The following is a 23,347-nucleotide window of genomic DNA, read 5'->3' as shown; positions in this document are numbered from 1 at the left end:
TAAAGTGTTTAAACGATAAACAAGCCTCCTGTTGATGTTTTCAAGTGTTTTACAAAATGGATAAGCATGAATGTAAAAGCGTAGGCTGTTGTTTTTTGTGGGGGGGGGAGTAGCTCACCTGAGCACATGTTTCAAGGTGAGCTATTGTGATCGGTCCGGCGTCCGTTGAACGTCATCCGTCTACCGTCGTCCGGCGTCAACATCTCCTTCTTACCAGTCTGGCCCAACCCCGGCGATGTTTCTTTCATAATTACATAGGGATTTTTTGAAATACCTGCTAGGCCCACGCCGATAATATTTTGTATGTAGCATCGTGTACTAGACCTCCATCAAATTTGATCAAAATATGCCTGGACGAAACTGGTCAGGCCGTGGGCCAACTTCCTGTTTTTTCTTAAAAAAATCCTTCATCGATAACTACTGGGTCAAATTTAATGAAACTTCATTAGAAGCTCTGTTGAGTGACCATCTACTAAAAACAACAAAAAGGCGTCTCGATTGACTTACAACATCAACAATAAATGGCCGACTTTCTGTTTTACGTTTTAAAAATCTATCTAAAAAAACCTTTTCTCTAGCTTTATTTCAGATACTTGAAAATCATTCATCCATGCTTTGAATCTTCTAAAAATATTGAAAAAAAAATCACTGTAAGTTTATGGTTCTTTTGTAAAATAAAACATTTATGCAGAGTGAAAATACTATTAAAATCTTTTAGCGAATTTATACTCTAGTTATAAGAAAATTATTTGTAGGAACTTTCTGAGGTCATGCATAGTAGTTGACCATTACATCACCATCCAGAAATCAGTTACTTCCAACCAATTTATACCAAATCTTCAGAGCTCATGGAAATAGCAGATTAAATATTTTACGATGCATGCAAAATATAAAACAAAAATTTACATTCTTAAATTTAGCATTGTTTAAAATACACTATGAAATTATATTTTTTTCAAAAAGTGTTTTAAGTACATTCGCAAAGTCCAACTAATTGAAAGGATCTTTTGTATTTTTGTATAATAGTTTTTTCTGACGTTGTATACATGTACCATACATGAAACTCTGCACATGTATGAGTCATACAATAATACATACTCTAGCACCGGCCTTTTTTCCAAATATATTTTTGTTTATTTGTGTTTTAGTCAACTAAATGCTATTTTCGTCTTTCTCTATTTATTTCTCTAAACATCCAACTGACGTCAGGTCGAATATCTATGTATTTATGAGAAGCTTTGTTGTTGAGATATCGGTCAAAAATCAAAATGAAAGCGAAATCATTAATACTACGGTAATATAGCGATAAAAGAAAACCGACTTTATATCAGTGAATTTAATAGAGTTGTTCAACCTACATCTGTATTAAAAAGTCTGCCGGGTACTTAACAACTTTATTGTACTTAACCAATAAAACAGGTCTAAGGGCGATGTTAAAAGTCATTTAACATGCTGAACGTCGCTGGTAACGTTTTGGTTTTAACCACTTGCAATTGAGCGAAAAGCATGTTACACGTGAAAATCGTCTTCGGTAATTGTTACAAGCAGATATTAGAAAAAATAAATTGCGTATTCAGTATTGGTTTATGAAGGTCCTCAGTGGTATCTCAGAGGTAGAAAATTCGAGACGCGCCATGAGATCGGCTCACATATATTCCATTAAAGCGAACAAGGTGTATCGAACTCAATAATAGACGTCTGCGAAATTATGTGTTGGTACATTGGAAATATTTCGACGGACTCTATTGAAATATGTTGTAAAAAGTTGCATGTAGATTCACGCATATCTGTCTGTCTGTTAATAGGAAGGTTGACCTAATTTTATCCGAATAATTAAGTATCGCAATAAAACATCAGTGTTTAGTTAAAGCATTTGCCAGGTGATGGCCCCTATTGTTCTCGATCAATATGACAACGATCCAGGTTTATTATGAAAAAGTTCGAACAATAATCATGGAACTTTATTGATTGGTTGCTCTTGATCAGCAGATGGTTTTTTCTTTATATCGGTAGTTCAAAAGTCAAAATCACTGCCCACAAAATAGATCCAACGACTTAATGTTTTATTTACGCCTCTTAGGAACGAGACAATGTGTATGTAACGCCGGCGTGGAACTGGAGCAGGAAACCCGAGTTATTTATACAAAATAGTTTAAGTAATCGTACTTTTTTGTCAAAGATAAATGAACACATCCAAAAATTGTGAAACAGTGAATATTTGTTTTTGTAACTCCTTGATAACAAAAAAAACACAAGTTTATCAATACGTTGAACAGCCAGTTACATTGATGTGTGAAAAAGCAGTAGCTGACAACATGTTACCTTTCAACGTATCAACACGGCAGTTACTCCCCTTTAATTGGTTTTAAAGCTTTAATAAGTATCTGTTTTCTAGTTTTGCCGTCCAGTGGAAATGGCAGACATTATGCAAAGTTAATTCATAAGTAGTTTAAAGACTTGATTTTATTATAAATAGTTTAATTGTGTTATATAGTGCATCATTCCGTTCAGTTTTAGTGTAAATATTAGTTGCATGTAACCTTGCGTATAATGCAGTGTAGTTTTATTCGAAATCTTATTCTGCTGATCTTATGTAAATAGTCAACACGAATATGAACAGGTCACTCTAGCACAGATTCTTATGAAACTGTTCCTAGGCCTTATCTTCCATGTGCGCACATATTGAAATTAACGACCATCTGATGAAAACAGGAAATAATTTTAAAAAAATAGCTATTGACCATCAAATCGTAAACACCTTACAAGTGTTTGCTATCTAAGTTACATGTTACTCGTTATTCTTAATAGCTAATGCATTTTTCATATCTCATTTTGCCTACCCTTAATCTTCTTGCTATTTATATAATTAATAGTATGATGCTATATTGTTCCAAATTAATATTTCCAAAAACAGGAAACAAGAAAAAGATAGGAAAATGACAACATGAGATAAGATTCGGTAGTTTTCTTTCCACTGGGGGAATTATCAACCAAATACAGCAGTCAACAATGTATTAGTATATACACCAGCTGATCCAGGGACTGGGGACATCCAGATCCGCCCCTGCATAATACTCGAATACTAGTGTTTTCTCACTGTTGCAATTTAATAATTACTATAATACTATAAAATAAACATACAGCTGTAATCCATTTTCTTAAATATGAAATAATAAACAGAAAAATAATTAAATAAAAAGCCATGTTCATGAAACGTCTTTATTATAGAATAAACTCATGGGTATAAGATATTTTAAAAAATAAAATAATACATATCTCAATATACTAATATACATGTACTTATCTATGTACATAGCGATGTTTTTGAGCGTATTGCTATAACCTTATTTAACATATTGACTGAAGTATAGCAGTCACGTAGCGTTTAATTGAAACCTATAATATATTTTTTTAAAACGCCCCGATAGTGGCCGCGTAAATCTAAAAGACTGTAAAATATTGTATCATTAGGTCCCTTGCCTAGCGCTGGGCATTAAACGGAAAGTATTCTGAAAAAGTGTACTGGTTAAACCCAGGAAAGTTGTACCACATGTATCGGTGCTTCACACCGATCACGTGAACGAACAAAGAGGTCCCTTCGCAAAGAGCTAACGTATCACACCTGCATATGTAGTGTCTCACTCGGTTTCTACAAGTCAAGTCATATATCTGGATTTGACTGGGCATTGCAGTCCCTGCTATCTCATGTCACTTATGACACTTCAACACCTTCAGGGTGGTATGCAATATGCAACTTAAGTTAATCTTAGCTACATCGTTCTTAGATCCAATAAAGACCAATATCGAATACCAGCCCAGATGACGTCACGGCGGGGTCAAACTATTATGCAGTCAAAATGCACGGGCATACATTGACACACTCAAATAAACAAACAAAGCGCATCGCAATGCATCATTTCATGATGGTGCAGGTCTAATGTATCGCAAAATACATAATGATGCGTTCTTTGGTGTATCGTTTAACCCTTACTGTACGAATTGACTGGACACTATCCGCAATGAGGTGTTTAATTGAAAACTATAAAATTATATGTATATTAGATTTCGTTGATCTTACATTTTTCATACCAATTTGATAAATTGTTGATGCTTTGTATTTATATTTCCACAATACATTAAATCCACTCTAATTTTGTCGAATCTGTTTGCAGTGAGTTTGACTTTTTTGCACAATTTTTTTGAGTGTCCTTGTGTCTGTTGTATTTGTTTCCGCCTGTCTTTCCGTTCGTTGATAGTCTGAGTTTTTGGCCGTGTGTATATTTGTATTATGGTGTGTGCAGGCATTGTATTACAGGAGGATTATAAGATAACATGTCATTAATATTCACCACTAGACACCGGTGTAACCAGAATAATGACCCCACACACTAATAACGCTCCTACATATGGAATCCTGACTGCATTAAATTATGACCCTACTACCACCACCACCACCACCACCACCACCACTACCACTACCACTACCACTACCACTACCGCTACCTCTACCACTACCACTACCACTACCACTACCACTACTACTACTACTACTACTACTACTACTACTACTACTACTACTACTACTACTACTACTACTATTTAAACTACTGCTATTGGGTTCTTCGGTTTCCCCCACAACACAAGACCACACTCTCGCGTAAAATCGTGCCAACGAGAGTGATTAATATAATGTTGTAATAACTTGTTTCACAATCGTTGTAAAATAAATATGTTTAAACTAAACTAAACTACTGCTATTGCGACTGCTACTGTGACTGGTACTGCTACTGCGACTGCTACTGCTACTGCTACTGCTACTGAGACTACGACTTCTACAGCTATTGCTGCTACTTCTGCGACAGCGATGGCCACTACTACTCCCAAGGCTACTACCACTGCTACTGCGACGGCGAGTGCGACTGAGACTGCGACTGCTACTGTGACTGCTACTGCGACTGCTACTACTACTACCACTGCTACTGCGACGGCGAGTGCGACTGAGACTGCGACTGCTACTGTGACTGCTACTGCGACTGCGACTGCTACTACCACTGCTACTGCGACGGCGAGTGCGACTGCGACTGCTACGGCGACTGCTACTGCGACTGCTACTACTACTACTACTGCTACTATCACTGCTACTGCGACTGCGACTGCTACTGTGACTGCTACTGCGACTGCTTCTACCACTGCTACTGCGACGGCGAGTGCGACTGAGACTGCAACTGCTACTGTGACTGCTATTGCGACTGCGACTGCTACTACCACTGCTACTGCGACGGCGAGTGCGACTGAGACTGCGACTGCTACTGTGACTGCTACTGCGACTGCGACTGTTACTACCACTGCTAATGCGACGGCGAGTGCGACTGAGACTGCTACTGCTACTGTGACTGCTACTGCGACTGCTACTACTACTACTACTACTGCTACTATCACTGCTGAGACTACGACTTCTACAGTTATTGCTGCTACTTCTGCGACAGCGATGGCCACTACTACTCCCAAGGCTACTACCACTGCTAATGCGACGGCGAGTGCGACTGAGACTGCGACTGCTACTGTGACTGCTACTGCGACTGCTACTACTACTACCACTGCTACTGCGACGGCGAGTGCGACTGAGACTGCGACTGCTACTGTGACTGCTACTGCGACTGCGACTGCTACTACCACTGCTACTGCGACGGCGAGTGCGACTGCGACTGCTACTGTGACTGCTACTGCGACTGCTACTACTACTACTACTGCTACTATCACTGCTACTGCGACTGCGACTGCGACTGCTACTGTGACTGCTACTGCGACTGCTTCTACCACTGCTACTGCGACTGCGAGTGCGACTGAGACTGCAACTGCTACTGTGACTGCTATTGCGACTGCGACTGCTACTACCACTGCTACTGCGACGGCGAGTGCGACTGAGACTGCGACTGCTACTGTGACTGCTACTGCGACTGCGACTGTTACTACCACTGCTACTGCGACGGCGAGTGCGACTGAGACTGCTACTGCTACTGTGACTGCTACTGCGACTGCTACTAATACTACTACTACTGCTACTATCACTGCTACTGCGACTGCGACTGCTACTGTGACTGCTACTGCGACTGCGACTGCTACTACCACTGCTACTACGACGGCGAGTGCTACTGCTAATGCTACTGCGACTGCTACTGCTAATGCTACTGCGACTGCTTCTGCGACTGCTACTTCGAGTTCTACTGCTACTGCTATTGCTACTGCTACAGCAACTGCTACTGCTAATGCGACATCGATAGCTTCTACTACTACTACTGCTACTGTTACTACTACTACTACTACTACTACTTCTACTACTACTACTACTACTACTACTACTACTACTACTACTACTACTACTACTACTACTACTACTACTACTACTACTACTACTACTACTACTACTACTACTACTACTACTGCTACTTCTACTGCTACTGCTACTACTACAACTGCTTCTACTACTACTGCTACTACTACAACTACTACTACTACTACTACTTCTACTTCTACTACTACTACTACTACTACTACTACTACTACTACTACTACTACTACTACTACAACTACTACTACTACTACTACTACTACTACTACTACTACTACTACTACTACTACTACAACTACAACTACTACTACTACTACTACTACTACTACTACTACTACTACTACTTCTACTACTACTACTACTACTACTACTACTACTACTACTACTACTACTACTACTACTACTTCTACTACTACTACTACTACTACTTCTACTTCTACTACTACTACTACTACTACTACTACTACTACTACTACTACTACTACTACTACTACTACTACTACTACTTCTACTACTACTACTACTACTACTACTACTACTACTACTACTACTACTACTACTACTACTACTACTACTACTACTACTACTACTACTACTACTACTACTACTACTACTACTACTGCTACTACTACTACTACTATTTATACTACTGCTTCTGCTACTGCTACTGTGACTGTTACTGCTACTGCGACTGCGATAGCTAATGCTACTGCGACTGCTACTGTGACTGCTCCTGCTCCTGCTGCTGCGACTGCAAATGCTCCTGCGACTGCCACTGCTATTATTACTGCGACTGCTACCGCGACTGCGACTGCAACTGCTGCTGCGATTGCGACTGTAACTGCTACTGCTACTGCTACCGCTACTACTACTATGACGGCCAATTCTTTTAAAATGCACATCAACAAGGGTTCAAGTCAGACGACTATGCTTACACGTGCTTTGTTTCTATACAGTCAGCTAAAGTGAAAAAATCCCACTAAAAATGGTATTACTTCTTTGTTAGTTACCAAATTTGAAAAAATAAGGGTCTAGATTTTGCAGAAACATAGTAAATCTAACAAAATATGACTTACACTCCAAAAGATGGTAAGCGACATAATTCGTACTACAGTGTTTAAAGAACTAGCGGATCAAGGATGGGCAGCAGCCGGCGCCCTCTCCTCTGAATTGGTCAAAGTTCACTGTTTATGTCAATATCGGAAACAAACATGTAATAAAATACGCTAAAATGCAGCATTTCGGACTATAAATTGTTAATAAAAAAACTCAGCCAACATTTTTTAAATTACATCAATTTCGGCTCTGAGGGAGGGGCCTATGTCAAAAGGTTGTGGCCAAAAGTAACGCCAACTCTAATGTCAATTCATGGAGCGGTCCCTGAAAAGTTCCTAACATAAGGTTATAGAGATCAGTTTTTAGATCTAAGTTTGATGAAGCTAATTTTATGAAAAAAAAAACAATTTACAATAACTAAATTCAATTAGATATAACCATATGATTGACTTAGTATGACATTGAATATAACCCGTGATCAACTTTCAACATGGGTCATTTGTCACGCAAAAAAGAGTTATTAATTAACGGTTCGGGTGGGGGGTTTTTTGGTCGCTAAAAATTGATCCGTTATCAGTTGAACAGAAAAAACTTCTTCTGTGGTCAATATTCAACGGGTCAAAAATGAATGTTACACGGGCGATAACATTAAACACAATGAAAATTTTAGTGTTTGATACTTGTTTTCTGTTAACGTTTCAATAGCATGAATAGAACTAAATTGACTTATCTAAATGTACACATTACATCGTTTCTATTATGCCATCTTGTTAAGGCACCCAGACACATGCACGCACGACCATACACATGCACGCACGCAACACATGCACGCTTATGCACACAAAGATAGAATTGAAATGGTTAAAATGCTGATCTTAACGTTTATCTTATAAGTGCAGTAATATGCTGTTGACTTTTGTTAAACAGCGCATTGTGTGTTGCCACGCTTTCTTCGTTATTCTGTTTTCCCGATCTTATCCCATAGTCAAAGTTTCTGCTATTCGTACAACAATTTCATGAAACATCTTAAAGAGATACATTCAATGGCCAGCATAGCAACCTTATCCCGCTCTCAAAGTATCTGTTGTGTGTACAAGCATAATGCCAAACATTTTTAACATTGGTCTGCCGTTCGAACACATGCAGTATTATGTATCATTTAATGATATCTGTTTTGCATTGAGTTACCAGTGTATGTGTGTGTTGGCGTGCGTGCGTACGTCTGTGTGTGTGTGTTTAATGCATGCGTGTGTTTGTTTTTGCATGTGTGCGTTCGTGCGTACGTTCGTGCGTGCGTTCGTGCGTATGTGTGTACATGCATGCGTGCGTACGTGTGTGTGTGTGTTTTAATGCATGTGTGTGTTTGTTTTTGCGTGTGTGCGTGCGTTCGTGCGTGTGTGTGTGCGTGCGTTCGTTCGTGTGTGTGCGTGCGTGTGTGTGTGTTTGTACATTAGCTATAACAACTCTAAACAAAATTAGCTTATAGAAACTATTTCATGTGTTCATTTATAATCAATGCAATTCTGATTAAAACAAGTATTCTATTCGGACTTCAAAAGAACAATAGGTAAAACAAATACTTTATACAAAACTAGAACCTCTTAAATTTTTAATCTGATCATCTTATTAACATTACCATATTTCGAGTAACGTCATGTTAAACGTTTTAATACAGATTACTGTGTTGAGATATTTTGGGGTTACACTCGAAACTTGAACAAATTTCGTCAATTAAAAGCATGCCAAGGTCAGAATTTCGGTTCCTTTTTAAAGATTAGAGGGTAATCTGCATGTACGCTGCATGGTTTTGTTGCAACTTTTCTTTTGGGTACTTTTCTTTACATGTTTTACGTAAACAACACTTTTCGATCAAATCAAAACTAAGGCCTTTCGAGATTTTTTGCAAATTTCAAACTGCAGAAATGCATTGCTACCTTATCCTAGATCGTTGGTATGCGTAACCTTTGATAAATCTGAAGAAAAATAAATAATTGAAAAATGAACCTTGAGTTCATTTCTATCAAATGACTGTGACTATCGGACGAGTTAAGAAAATTGTGTCAGTATATGAAATTCACGGGACGAAATAAAACAATATGAACACGTAAACGTTGTGACTAAGTCAAATCCAACTTTGATGTAACGCGGACCTCTATTTCTAGCACACCGAATAAACAATTCTGAATAATTCAGCCATACTAAAAAACTCTACCTAGCTAGATAAGTCAGGCGTTGTGTTGCTATACTTTTTATTTATTTTATAATACACTTTATGTAAGCATTTTTATGATATTTGAATAGATGATTTCTATAAATTTAAACCTTACCAAGCATATAGCTTCAAATCTAAACAAAATAACCCTTAAAAGACGTTATATTGAAGAAACGTGTTGATGTATGCAGTGAATAAAATACTGTGCGTCATTGTGTCAATAAACTTCATCGCACGCGCTTTTTGGTGAAATGTAAATTTTATCACAAAATATCAAGTACGTGTGTCCGGTCAGGATAGAAAAATCCGAGGCTCGTGCACATTGTGTAGTCGGTTACAAAGCAATGCCCGTTTTGTTGGTAACACAGGTGCCCTCGGCTCGGATTTGTCTATCCGGACCGGAGACATATGACTGATATAATTAGTCAGTGTAACGTCGAGGCCCCGACGTTAACCTTAATTTAAATTGTTGGTTTATGTAAAACTTTCGACTACTTTACTTGTGTCTGTACTTTTCATATAAATATTGATATGGTAAGCTCTTGTGGTAGGATTAGTTTAAAATCGTTCAATGCATCATGCAATTATTGAAAGGACAGAAACTGCGACGGACAGACGTAATCGAGCAATCAAATAGTCACTTAAAAAAATGAATGTATTTGCTAAGAGAACAATCATGTTTTGCGTCAAACAGATATCAATATATCAAATACGTCAAAAAGTATAGTATTATTTCAACTGATTTTCGTCGATTTTCAGCATATGTTCTATTGTTGCAGTTCACACTTTATTCTATAATAATGTCCATTTGTTTCATTTAAAAGTACACCAGATATAGTTCGGAAATCGTTCCGACGTTCTATCTATCAATCAATATTATTATAAATTGGAAAAGGATCGTTTGTTTCTCAGATCCACCTCGTCTGCCGTCATTCACATACGGATCTAACACTGGCTCAGTCATTACCGACAACAACATTGACATTATCCGTGGAGACGGAGCTTCAGTGGCATGTGAAGCCGACGCCAACCCGGCTCCCCATACCTACACCTGGTCTGGATCACAGACCAACAACCAGCTGCTGTCACTTAGCAGCTTCAATGTTAACACCACCGTCCTGTGCACGGCGTTCAACACAATGACGGAAACAAACGGGAGTCCTATTAATAGAAGCAATAGTTCCACTTTGCATATAAATGTTTGGCGTACGTATGCCTTACTTCATTTTAAGAAAATTTATTATTTATAACTAACAATATATGTATAAGTTCAACAGTTTTATTAAATTATATTCTTTAACTCCCTCAACAAAACTATGTCTGTTCATTCCTATATACGACGTTTGCTCGATACGTATTTTATTAATGACTACGTTTTGTCTTTAGGACCACCACATGGTGTTACATTACGATACCATTATGGTATAACTGGATCCTTGAGTATAGTAGAAGAACTGAAGGTATTAACCAGCGAAGACTTCTGGTTGTCTTGCACGGCGGAAAGCTCTCCTCCGTCTACGTACACATGGTCAAGCCACCCTTCTTCACGGGCAGGAATCTTAAATGTAACAGGAGGTCTAACAGCAAGCCAGTCGGTGTCGTGCATGGCGGAAAACTACATGCATACGACGTACAAGGGCACGGTTCGCGGGAACACGTCATCTGCCCTAAACATTGACGTCTTGTGTAATGTGAAATTCTTTTTAGTTTAATGATATCATATCATCCACTAATTGTAGTTCATGATCCTTTTAACCTAAGCAACTAACCTTGAGTATAATTCAGTATATTCAACACTAGTTACCGAGCGTTCGTCATATTTAAAAAAGCAATATGTCAATCAAAATTTCCAAACCTTCTATATTTTAATGTTGTTTAGTACATTTTGTTGTTTTTTCTAGGAACCGCACAATGTGTTGTAGCAAGCAATTATACCGGTTGTTATTTATAAACTGTAATGTTCTTGTTTTATGAATATCAATTTTATATAAATAATATTAGTATGAATATTCAACTGTATATAGTAAATGCTATGTATTGAAGGATGCATCACGGTAATTTCTCATTAACTGGAAAACAACATTGTTTTGTTTAAGACAATTTCTGACCAAAAAAGATTGAAATAATTGCATATTTTTACTATTCATTAATTCAAGTAACAAAAATCGTTCAGTTTGTAAGGAATGTATAAACAAGATCTAATATTTTCATATATTTGTACTGCATTAATAACTCAGTGTGGATAAAAATCAAATGTCTCGCATACGCAGCCAACAATCTTACGATACTGCCTTTACAAATTATTTATAACACTGCAGACTATCCCGCTTAATCATTTACCAGTTTTAACCATTAATTGTAAATTGTTTAACGTGCAACAGCACAATTGATTAGTGCTGGAGGAATTATTCACCCGTTTGGTTTTTTAACACATAGATTTGATATCATGATATATTATGCATATAATTGGGACATATAATCTTCAAAACGATTTGTTTTCGGGGTATGTTTTAGAGTTGTTGAGAAACGCTACTTGATTCAGGTCAAATTTGTAAAACATTTAGATATGTGCAGGCTCGTGCATTTTAAACGGTACCTACATATGCACGATCAACAAAGATGGCGTTTTATGAGGTTTTGTGAACAACTTTCAAAGTATGATCGACTGTTATTTGTTTCTTACAGGGTACACGTAATAAGAGTATTTCGTAACGTCTCTTATATATGTGCATTGCACGTCACTTGCTTTTCGCTTCCAAAAGAGAAACGAAGAACCATTGTAAATCAACCCTAGAACTTTTATATTAGTGTTTAAAATTGTGATTTAAATGATTGTAATGGTTGATTCTTTTAAAGGCAATGGTAATCGTGATATTTCGTATTCTTTATTATGACGAACACTCGATTCAATCCTATCTAGTTGTGATAATAGTATGCAGATATCATCATGTTAAGCAGGTAAATCGGGAAGAAGTGCTATTGCTGATTATGAATACCAATTAGCAGAGGTAATGAAGCAAATAATCATGTATTTGGTACCGATAAATGCGAATTTAAACAAACATATCATGGACTATCTATGATGGTTCAGGGTCGTGTAAAATATCAAATATTGTTATATCTTGACATGTTAAACTGCTAATGAACAGAACGAGATGTTTAATTGTATCTATATATGTGTGTTAATATCTGCATCTTCGTTAAATATTTCAGATGGCCCGACAGCGAGTAATTTGCAGAATGTTAGTAAAGTCCGCGGGGAAAACCTTGTTTACATGTGTCTGTTCACACCGGGCAACCCTTCAACTGTTGACTTTGAGTGGACGAGGTCCGCAACAGGCGTCCCATGGGTAAAACAGAATGCACAGAATTTGATCATTCCAACCGTGCAGCGCAGTGACGAGGCCAGTTACACGTGCAAAGTGTCCAGCCTTCTACAGCCAACGTTGACATCAGCGACGACCACACAGTATGATACTGCAACATTTTTTCTAGATATTCTTTGTGAGTATATTTTGTCATTGACATTATGGTCCAACCTGATTAAACCAAGATTTGTTTGTGACTGTTTTTACAAGGGATTCGCAGGAATTGAGTTTGATAAATGTTGTTGTTTTCTATTACGAAACAGTGCATGGCATATATACTTACTCGAGATCCTGTTTTAGTAAAATCATAATCTTGAAAATGAAACGGATTTGGGAAAGCCAACATTAGTTATTTTCCATCAAACAGTTTCATGGAGTACTGTGGATCACTAACTATACCAATCTTGTTTGATATATGTTCACCATTGTGGCTTAAACACGACGGTATTAATTTCCGTTTATCTGTTGCCCCTATGGCAGTTGATACACTTGGCTTAGTAATCCTAGTGAATTAATTCCCCAAGAAAACATTCAACTTATGCCTTAAATCACGCACAAGAAGTTCTGTATAGCATATATAATATGCATTAAATGTTGCAAAAATTCACTTTACATTGCTTCTCTGCTAGATATTTCGCAAAATGGTATATGAAACAATAACTTAGATTTTTAAACATTGCCTTGTTTGGAAATGTGCTTGAAATAGGTGTTAATATTCTGATTGGGATTGTCTTGTTTCTGTTTTTGAGTGTTGGCCTATGTTATTGTTAAAGATTTTAACTACTTTTGATAAACTTATAGTCGTATGAACCAAATTTTAAAAAATAGTATCATTTTGATAACACAATGTCTTCTTTCACATGGACAGATGTAAATTTAGTTCACTTTAGCGTCACCTAAAACGCATAATACACAAACAAAGGTATCAAAGAGCGTGATGTAGTTATTATGTCCAGGTTAATCAAATACCTGACGTACAACACCATATTATGGGCATCATATTGGTTAGGTGTAATTCTATTTTAGATGGGGCGGAAAATCTGGTGTTTCAACTCAACAACGCTTCCCACGCATCTGTAGAAGTTGATGAACATTCATCAAACTATATGCGATGTTTCCTAGAAAGTGACCCCGGGTCGAATATGGCCCTAACGAAAGACGGTAAAACGATATATGCACAACCTGGAGTACATCAGCTTTCACATGAACTACAGGCTGAATGCTCGGATACTGGACTGTTTACGTGTTCAGGACACAACCAGTATGGAGCGGCAGATAATGCGTCAATGCAGTTATTTGTAAAATGTAAGTTGGTATGTTAATCACGGGTGTATGTACATTTGAACCAACTCTATTTATTCTGGATTGTTCTGCACATCGCGTACTGTATTGTATACAAGTGAAAGTTTTTATGACCGTAAAATCTGAGCTACTCTTGCTTACTCTTACTTCTTCTTCTTCTTCATGTATTATGTATTTATGTTAATAGATTCAAACACTATTAGCAGATTTGTAGTGAAATATAAAGCAATTCATTATTTTATTTTATTGGGTTTAATACTTATGTCTGAAACGGTCGTCTTTTAATTGGTATCAACTCTCGGACCAAAACCTATCTGTTCATTGTTGACTGAAACTGCTATGACAAGGACAATAGTGATTCTGCAAATGATAAGGGGTCGATAAGGAAAATATGAATATCGTATAAGAACGATGATACAAACTGGACTTTTCTTCTTTCTTTAATGAGTAACGTTAACTTCTTGGAATTAACCATTTCAAGACTTCAGTAGAATTCCAAATGTTGTGCAAAAAGGTACAGAACGTTGCCAAAGAGTATCTTAGAGTTTTATGAAAAAGACATCCATTTGATAAACAACCATAACAATAACAAACACTAAAGTCGTTTTGGGATGGTTTTCAATATCAATATTTTACACATACATTATTTACTTCATACACTGTATTGGTTTTTTGTACCACGCATTCGGAGACGCTACGTCTATATTAGATCCAAGAAAGACAAATAGTGAGTCCCAACCCACGTAGCCAAAGCATGTATTAGAAAGGTAGTTTTAATTCAAATATTATTAGGTTATATCATGATTAAAGTTAGTTCGCAAATTTAATCTTTAGATTTTAGACACAGGAAAGGGAAGGAACGCTGAGTTTTCGTTTACTTGAAAAAATATTTCACTTTTATATTGTGTAAAAATATGAGAAATGGCACAGACAAACAACATCATACATACATTTATCTTTCTTTGTTTGTTTCATATTAATTCATGAGATGATCTAAAACTAAATTATTAAATCAGTTTTATCAAAATATATTCTAGGTTAGATTCTTTTGTAACGTAACACAATGTTTTACAAAGGTTCCGATGCTTTTCAAAGTTTATTTAATTTGCGGTGAGATTTTTAACTTGATAAATAGACAGACAGGAATATATCCTTTTATGTACCTTTTCTAGGCTTGTCAACGTATTTTTCGATGTAGTATTGTACAAAAAGTTACAAGTAGAACACACAAGAGTTGTTTCGCAACCTTACTTTTTCATCATTTGAAGCTTCTAGGTTTATTCCTTTTGTTTCATTTGTATCATTGCTTCAACATTTGTGTTTAACCTCATTATAATACTTTTGAAAATAGTAAAACACGAAACCATGTTTTCTTATAAATAGTAGCTTTTATATTCAAATTAACAAACACGAAAACACAAAACATTTTTCAATATTTAATGAAATAATGATCGTTTTGATATTTGAGTTCAGTACAAGAGTAATGACAATATATTAGAAAACGTGTTGATCAGTGTTATTTAAAAATTTCGTTAATCGGTAATGTTTTACTTGGATATAATCAAATCTACGTTGTTCTTTCAGGTTCCGCGAGGCGACCCACTGGAGTGGAGGTACAGCTTAATTTCACCGCACGTCAACATGAGAATGCAACATTAGTCTACAAAACAGTCGCATACCCTGTACCCAAGCCCTCACAGTTTGTTTGGAAGCGCTGTACGAATCGCACTTCTTGTGAACCTTTGACGGATGAAAAGAAGAAATTTGAAATTGACACAGAGGGTCTTTTAAGTAAATTAACGATTCTGGTCGTTCAGATTGAAGATTACAGATTGTACCAGTTGTCAGTGTCTAATGGAATTGGCGATACACTAGTCGAATGGTTACACCTTATACCAATCGGTATATTACTTTCATTATTTACACAATTTAATAATATTGATTTAATAATATATGCTATTTGACGTTGAATATAAATACCTACTTACATATCCTGAGATTCCTTCATTGTAAATTTAAAACAGTTCAGCTGGTTTGTGATATGTATATATATCAAATAAAATACATATAAACATGACGTTTGTATGGATTATCATACAAATAATTATTTTCCTTTACCTCAACAGTTGTTATATTTACAAAATTTCATCACGAGTATGTGGAATTCAGCGAGGTCTCGTCATGCCAGGGTTTCAACGAAAATCCTGAATACATATATAAGAATGATGAAATCGTGGGGCGAGCTATTGCAAATCAAATGCATGTTATGCCCAATTACGTTAAAGTTAATATAGACATAACATTTATAAAACCCTGTGTATAATATACAACAAGTTCATACAACTATATGTTTATAGAACGAGTCTTTCTCCAAAATAAGTAAAAAAAAGACACAAAGTGCTAAATTCGGATGTGTCGATTTATTTCTATCAATTTTTGTCTATTTAAAAAAAATATTTAACGCGTAATGAGATAACTTTCAAATAACAGCTTCATTTCACTTCAATTGCAGGAAAACCGGATTCGCCAACGGACTTCCACGTTATTCAAGATATATTACGCGAGACAAGTGCTGTTTTAACCTGGATTCCCGGATTTGCCAACGGATCACCTCAGGATTTTCACATTTCCTATGGAAAACTTGTTGACGGCACCGGTTTTTATCCACAAACTATAAAACATGACAACAGAGTGACGATGTATTACATAGTTGAAGATTTAAAACCAGAAACCGAATACTTCGTTTCACTCTTTTCGGCAAACGAGGAGGGTTCTTCTGCACCGGTGAACGTTACCTTTCTAACTCTAAAACGTATTAATGGTGAGTGATTCTAAGTGCATTGTATGTAAGCATCCTGAAATATAGAAATGTGTTATGAAAGGATGGTTTGTGTTGACCATTTCTTGACAGCAAATAAAAACTACTTTTCGATCATGAATTAAGATGTCATTCGGGTATCTTTTTCAGTAACATTTCTGTTCCATAATTGCATATTAGAGAAGTAAAACAAATATTTCACTCTGTTGATGTGCATAACCTAAACTACATCTTCAAATTAAAATTAGGTAATGTTTGTTTTGGTCCTTCTAAATTGAAAAATGTTATTGTTTTTATAACCTCAATGTGTCAGCACCATTTCCTCAACAGAATCTGTGTACCACCAATAACCTTTACGATTGTCATTATTATGTCACTCATTATTCTGTATTAAAGTGACACTCTTATTCAAAATCAATACATACACATATATAACAAACATAAATTTTGACTGATAACCCTTAAACTTATTTCTGAATAATGCATGCATGGAAAATATTAATTACTGATAACAAGATTGTAACCGTGTATTTAATAGCTGAAAACGCAAAAATATTAAATGATTGGTGAGTGTTAAACGATTTGTGCGATATACTATCGTCTCATAAGTTAGTAATATCGTGTTTTCTGCTCGTTCCTTTCAAATTAAACTCGGTATCCTTCATAAGAATCTTTGTTTTCGATATGTATTCATCCTTTTTGGTATATTAAAACATTTCTATTAATTGTGGTAAATCTTATTTGGGAGTAAGAGTGCATCTTTAAATACAATCATATATATATGTGTGTGTGTGTGTGTGTGTGTGTGTGTGTGTGTGTGTGTGTGTGTGTGTGTGTGTGTGTGTGTGATGCTTATTTATTTTCAAAACCTTACACATCAACAAGTATCCGCTTTTGCTTATAAGAGACACTGAGAATAAAAGAGTGTATCTGAATAACCCCTTTATTATTTATAATCCAAGCATATTGTTTGTAATTTCAGATCATACTGAGACTAGTCCAAATAGTGGTCCTGTTGTTGGAGGGGCAGTTGGCGGAACTGTTGGTGCAATAGTGGCAATAGTTGTCGTCGTAATCATTCTCAGGCGGAATTACGCACTAAATTGCAACGTTACCTTGACAAAAAAAAGTGATATGTTTATCTCTGCTCTTTTATTCAAATTTAACGTTCTTTATTTTTTGATGTCTTGTTTATCTGACCATCGGCTTAAATGCTTTTAAATGTCCGTCAATGAATTATAACCACTCTCGTTGGCACGATTTTACGGGAGATTGTGGTCTTGTGTTGTTGGGGAAACCGGAGATCCCGGAGAAAACCCACTTGTCCGGTTTGGTGACCACATACCAAACGCACATGCGCCCAAACCGGTAATCGAACCCGGGTCGCCTTGGTGAGAAGCGAGTGCGCTAACAACTGCGTAACGGACAACCAATTACAAGGACTTGCGTGTACTTCATAGCTAATGTTGTTCACCATGATTTTATTGTTGCTTTCCGTCGAACGTATGAGATTTAAAGTATTAAAATTAAAACAGTTAGTTTGATAACACGAAGTTATGAGTCTTGCCAGAACTAAAATTTAATAAATGTCGGAATCATATTAGACCAATATATAGCTCTAACATTTATTTTGATTCTTATTTTTAAAATTAAACTTTTATAAAAATATGAAACATTAGATAATACACGGATATTTGTAACATTAAGATGCATCAAGGTTTTAAGCAAATCAATGAAGAGTAAACGCATTCGTCTTGCAATTTCTTAGTTTCCCTTTCACCTTTGAATCGGAGTGTTTATCCGAAGCGCTGTATATACTTCATGGCGTGTATCGGAATTTAATGTTGAAATATATAACATTTTAAATGGATCTTTTTATTCAATACACTTGGTTGTTTTATTTTATTTTAAATTGACTTGATTAAAGTGTTGATTTCATTTTTAGTCTTCTTTAGTTCATGTTCAATTTTAATTGTTGTTTTTACCAAATTATTTACTTCAGGAGGTCCTTCCGAGCATTCCATGTAAGTGTTTGCAATGTGTTTGAAGACAGACTTTCCCAAATTTTCTTCTTAAGCATGTATTGCCAGTGAACTATTTTGCTATATCTGTTTATGTTTTGCATGGCATGACCATGTGTTTTAAATTTGCATTTCTTACAATTATAAGTAATGTTTAATTGGCTTAATTAAGGTTTCAGGAATTGTAATCAATAGAAATCTTATCAATAAAGTTATTCGAACCTCAACTGTTTAGTTGAGCAAGAGGTGTTGAAACTTGAAAACTGTATGAAATGTTGTTAAAAAATATTATTCACACATTTGTTCGGACAAATTCAGAAATAAGTACAAAATTAAAGATATGTTAACATATATTACATCCTCAAGTATGTTTGGCATGTGAGTTTTCAAATGAAAAGAACTCGTTCTTTTATGGGTTTTTTTAACAAAACCGAATTTTCGCACCAATGAATTATCTCGAACCATTTCTGTACTGTTTTGATAATTAAAATACACCATGAACAACGATCAAGAGTATTTTTCATGTTATAGATCCGGAAAAGACAACCCCGGATGTAATGCAGCCAAGACGTACGAGGTCGTGTCCATGACAACGAAAACATCGGCTTACGATGATCTAAGTAAGCAATTCAACTTAATTTGGTAATTTAACATTTTTCATAATTTGATGACAACAATCATATTGGATGGGTTCTGTCGTGAACAGGAACTGTTATAGTAATCACATCGTTTGTGGCATAGCGCCAAAAGCGTATAGCACATATGCTCCGTTTTAATGTAGACGTTGATCATGATAATAATTTTGTATGTCATCTTTGTTCATGTGTATATAACTATATGCCATATTTCCGTTAACGAAACTGGGTCTAGACATTTTGATTATTCACGTTTTTTTTTTAAAAAAACAAAAAACATTATGAAATATGTATTGATTTTGCAAGTATTCTTAATCACTGATATATATGTATGAATGTTTTTATTGTTTAACTTTCTATTACCTTTCAGAAACTGGTGACAGCGGGTAAGATAAAAGCATAAACACAATGCATGTATCAAGTATATAGATAACATCTGTGAAATCGAATAACCAGAAGCCAAATGTTAAACTTTGATTAGTTGTCTACATATTTAGCTATATTTTACATCGAAATTCTTATCTGGTAGGTAGAAATTATTTTATTTCTGTTTTGCAATCAATAAATTTGTCTTACTTTGACCAGCTCAGAGAATTTGCCATATTTTACACAATTGACTGCTGATATCTCGTCTTAAACATCCTAAGTAAATAAAATGATACATATACACTACAACATAAAATTGTTTTCAAAGGGTTTTAACTTTCACTTATTTAGGAATATAGATATGTTTATTTCGGCGCAATTGAGTAAAAAACTATATAATGCCATACAGTTAGGTAAATATATTTCTTAAATAACATACCAAGCGCATTTTAAACGTACTAAAGTGCAAGGTGTTATTTCCCAGTACATGTGTTTATTGCTGTCTATAAAACAGTGTTTCATTTAGAAGGGTTTGCATTCAAATATATAATACCAACGTATAACAACGTAAAATAACAGTGAATAAGGATAAATCTATTGTTTTGAATCAAACCGATTTAAGAATATTTGTGTTTTAATAAGTATCTGTGTATTTGTTTGGTTCATGTCTTTGTAAATGTCCTTTTACTGTTTATTTTGTTTTGGTAAACCTAAAGAAAGAACAAAAACCATCGCGTTGTGGGAAAATAATGTTAACGTTATATTTCAGATCCGATAACTCGCACGTGTATACGTCCTTGGAGGAGTCAAAGTCAAAGCCACATGTATACTACGAAAATGTAAAGAAAGGTATAAACTAAACTGCATGTGTGATTAGACGGTGGTTAATTGTTTAACCCATCAAAGTATGAAGAAACAAAAATGATATCACAATAACATAATCATTAACAACAAATTCTTAAGACTTAATGAAGACGATCTATTAAAGAAAATCACAATGGAATGTATCTTTTACTTTGTACGTTAAATTTGATATTTTTATTATTTGGCTTTTAAACCTCAATCTCAACACTAATAATAGCTTTATTATGAATTGTGTGAGAAGCCACACTTGACATCATGTTCTGAATCTTTTTTACTTGTTTGCAGATGATCCCATATACAAAAATACTGTGCTGAAGAATCCGGTGCAGACAGTGCTTTAAATGTAAACAGCCATAAGACAATGTGTAAATTGTGGCAATTTACAATGTCATTTACTTTCCCAGTGAAATATCGAATAATAAGCAAGCAATATATCAACGAAGTATGAATTGCCTAAAGAGATAAAATAATGCGATTGCAAACAATGCTTTAAGTGTGTACTTTACTCTAAATCATGATAATCTCATTTCATAAGACAATGTGACGATTAGACAATGTCATTTGCGTTCCAAATGAGTGAATCAATGATAATCCACCAATATATCGACGAGGTATGTATTGCATAAAGGGAAAACAATAATAAGATTGTTTTCATTCATAGTTATAATTGTGTATCGACCTTACATGTTTGGATAAGCAGTATTTTTTAAAAAAAACCTGCTATATTTTGACAAACTTCTAATGTACATGCTGAGCCAAGAATAATGTTTTTCTTGTGGATACAATATAAGTTTTTTGTACATACACAAAAAGGTTAAACTTACTTCACAATGTTTACTGTCAATGTCACTTGACTGTATCGTTAAAAGGTTATATTTACTATGCTATAATTACTTATTATTATAAATGCTTATTTTAAGTGATTAACTACATAATTGTAATATCATTTTTATTAAAATGTGTCATACTTCATAAAATTACATTGATTGGCGCTTTTGTAAATATTGAATAATATACAGCTTAGCTTACTATGAACATTAAAATAAACTGTATCCAATAATCGTTTTTTTTAACAGAATTGTTCACTGAGACACAAGGCGATACCTGAACGCAGCAAGGTTCCCCGGAGGTTACCTTATCATGGTGAAAGCCATGTGTTTAAAATGGACTGAACTAAATTTATTCATATAGATAATTGTAACTGAAATAATTATTGACTTTTTGCTACTTTTACATTTATTTGATATATTATTATGCTGTTACACAAGTACGTGATACAATTTAAGATATAGCTGACACTCGACTTATTGCTATAACATCAGACCCTATTAACATTTTAGTTTGACTAAGTCATTTTCGATGAGTGCAAAATGAGATGGTCGACCCGCTTGCCAAGTTTTGATCGCGAGTGGATGGAGTCCGTACTGGTAATTAATTGACTTTGGATCGTTTTATTTTCGCGATCGATGGGCTTTCGTAATTGAATTTAGATCAGACTTATTCGCAATTGAAGGCATTTCCGAGACAAGCAAAGTTTTGTTCACGTCGACAGGCTGAGTACTTAATGTCTCACCTCGAACGTAATAAGGTAATTAGGTCATTGAAACATTACGCCAGATAATTGCTTAATTGGTAGGTAAGCCGATTAATGTGTGTTCAGTGCGATTGTATACAACTTGTAAGAGCGACAAAGCCATTTGTTTTCCATCTCGACTCAAAGAACTTTCGATTTCTGCCAACACATCTGGATTTGACCACAAACGTAGTAAGCACATTTGTGCTTTAAAATGTTGCTCAACCAGCGCCTCATAAGGCGATTGTATCGTTTAAGTCTTAAGTGAACAACCACGAATGAGAGATTTTAGAGGAACCATTTATTGTCGTGTCAAAGTAAATAAATCAGTAAAAACACTTTTTGCTTTATGAGCGCATTGGGTGTTATGCAATAGCTGTTTTTTGTACATCCTGTACGAAACGTCCTAGACAAACATTTAATGATACAATATGTTGATTCATTTGGGACGTTTTTAGAGATTTCCGTCATGCTCGTTCGCGGCTGTATGTGGCGATTTTTTTTTTGTCGTCTTACCATTTGTAGGGAACATCATAGGGCTTGATTTACATCGAATACGTCTTGCTTTTGTTTATATTTCAATGATTTGATACCAAAGGAAGAAGTTTTGACTAAAACTTTCATGTTTTCTAATGTGTTGACACATCATTTTCAAATCTAGCACATTAAAACGATTTCAATTACCGCCATAAACGAATGACTGGTATTTACAACTCCAATGATTGAAATCCTCAAAGACAAGCCTTCTATGATTAAAGTGGTAATTTATTATCGCCATTTCAA

At 35.4% G+C, this 23,347-nt stretch overlaps 1 protein-coding gene across 5 annotated transcripts in view; it reads left to right on the top strand.

The window, feature by feature from the left end:
• LOC128234938 (nephrin-like) overlaps nucleotides 1–22,902 on the top strand; it is a 34,934-nt gene extending 12,032 nt beyond the window's left edge. For 2 of the 5 annotated variants that reach the window (XM_052949587.1, XM_052949589.1), the window contains exons 4-15: nucleotides 10,530–10,823; nucleotides 11,004–11,303; nucleotides 12,831–13,121; nucleotides 14,012–14,290; nucleotides 15,872–16,189; nucleotides 16,800–17,108; nucleotides 18,088–18,234; nucleotides 19,108–19,129; nucleotides 19,658–19,746; nucleotides 20,132–20,147; nucleotides 20,897–20,976; nucleotides 21,277–22,045. In XM_052949587.1, the coding sequence (XP_052805547.1) occupies nucleotides 10,530–10,823; nucleotides 11,004–11,303; nucleotides 12,831–13,121; nucleotides 14,012–14,290; nucleotides 15,872–16,189; nucleotides 16,800–17,108; nucleotides 18,088–18,234; nucleotides 19,108–19,129; nucleotides 19,658–19,746; nucleotides 20,132–20,147; nucleotides 20,897–20,976; nucleotides 21,277–21,332 (2,201 nt within the window). In that variant the 3' untranslated portion in view covers nucleotides 21,333–22,045. Of the gene's footprint in view, nucleotides 1–10,529; nucleotides 10,824–11,003; nucleotides 11,304–12,830; nucleotides 13,122–14,011; nucleotides 14,291–15,871; nucleotides 16,190–16,799; nucleotides 17,109–18,087; nucleotides 18,235–19,107; nucleotides 19,130–19,657; nucleotides 19,747–20,131; nucleotides 20,148–20,896; nucleotides 20,977–21,276; nucleotides 22,046–22,067 lie in introns of those variants that run through there. The other 3 variants (XR_008261072.1, XR_008261071.1, XM_052949588.1) reach the window with 3 other exon arrangements.
• The last annotated feature ends 445 nt before the right edge of the window (nucleotides 22,903–23,347 follow it).

This window comes from Mya arenaria, chromosome 5, assembly GCF_026914265.1.
Source record: "Mya arenaria isolate MELC-2E11 chromosome 5, ASM2691426v1".
Lineage (NCBI taxonomy): Eukaryota > Metazoa > Mollusca > Bivalvia > Myida > Myidae > Mya > Mya arenaria.
The sequence above is the reverse complement of the archived record's forward strand: the minus strand, read 5'-3'. Positions and strand labels throughout refer to the sequence as shown.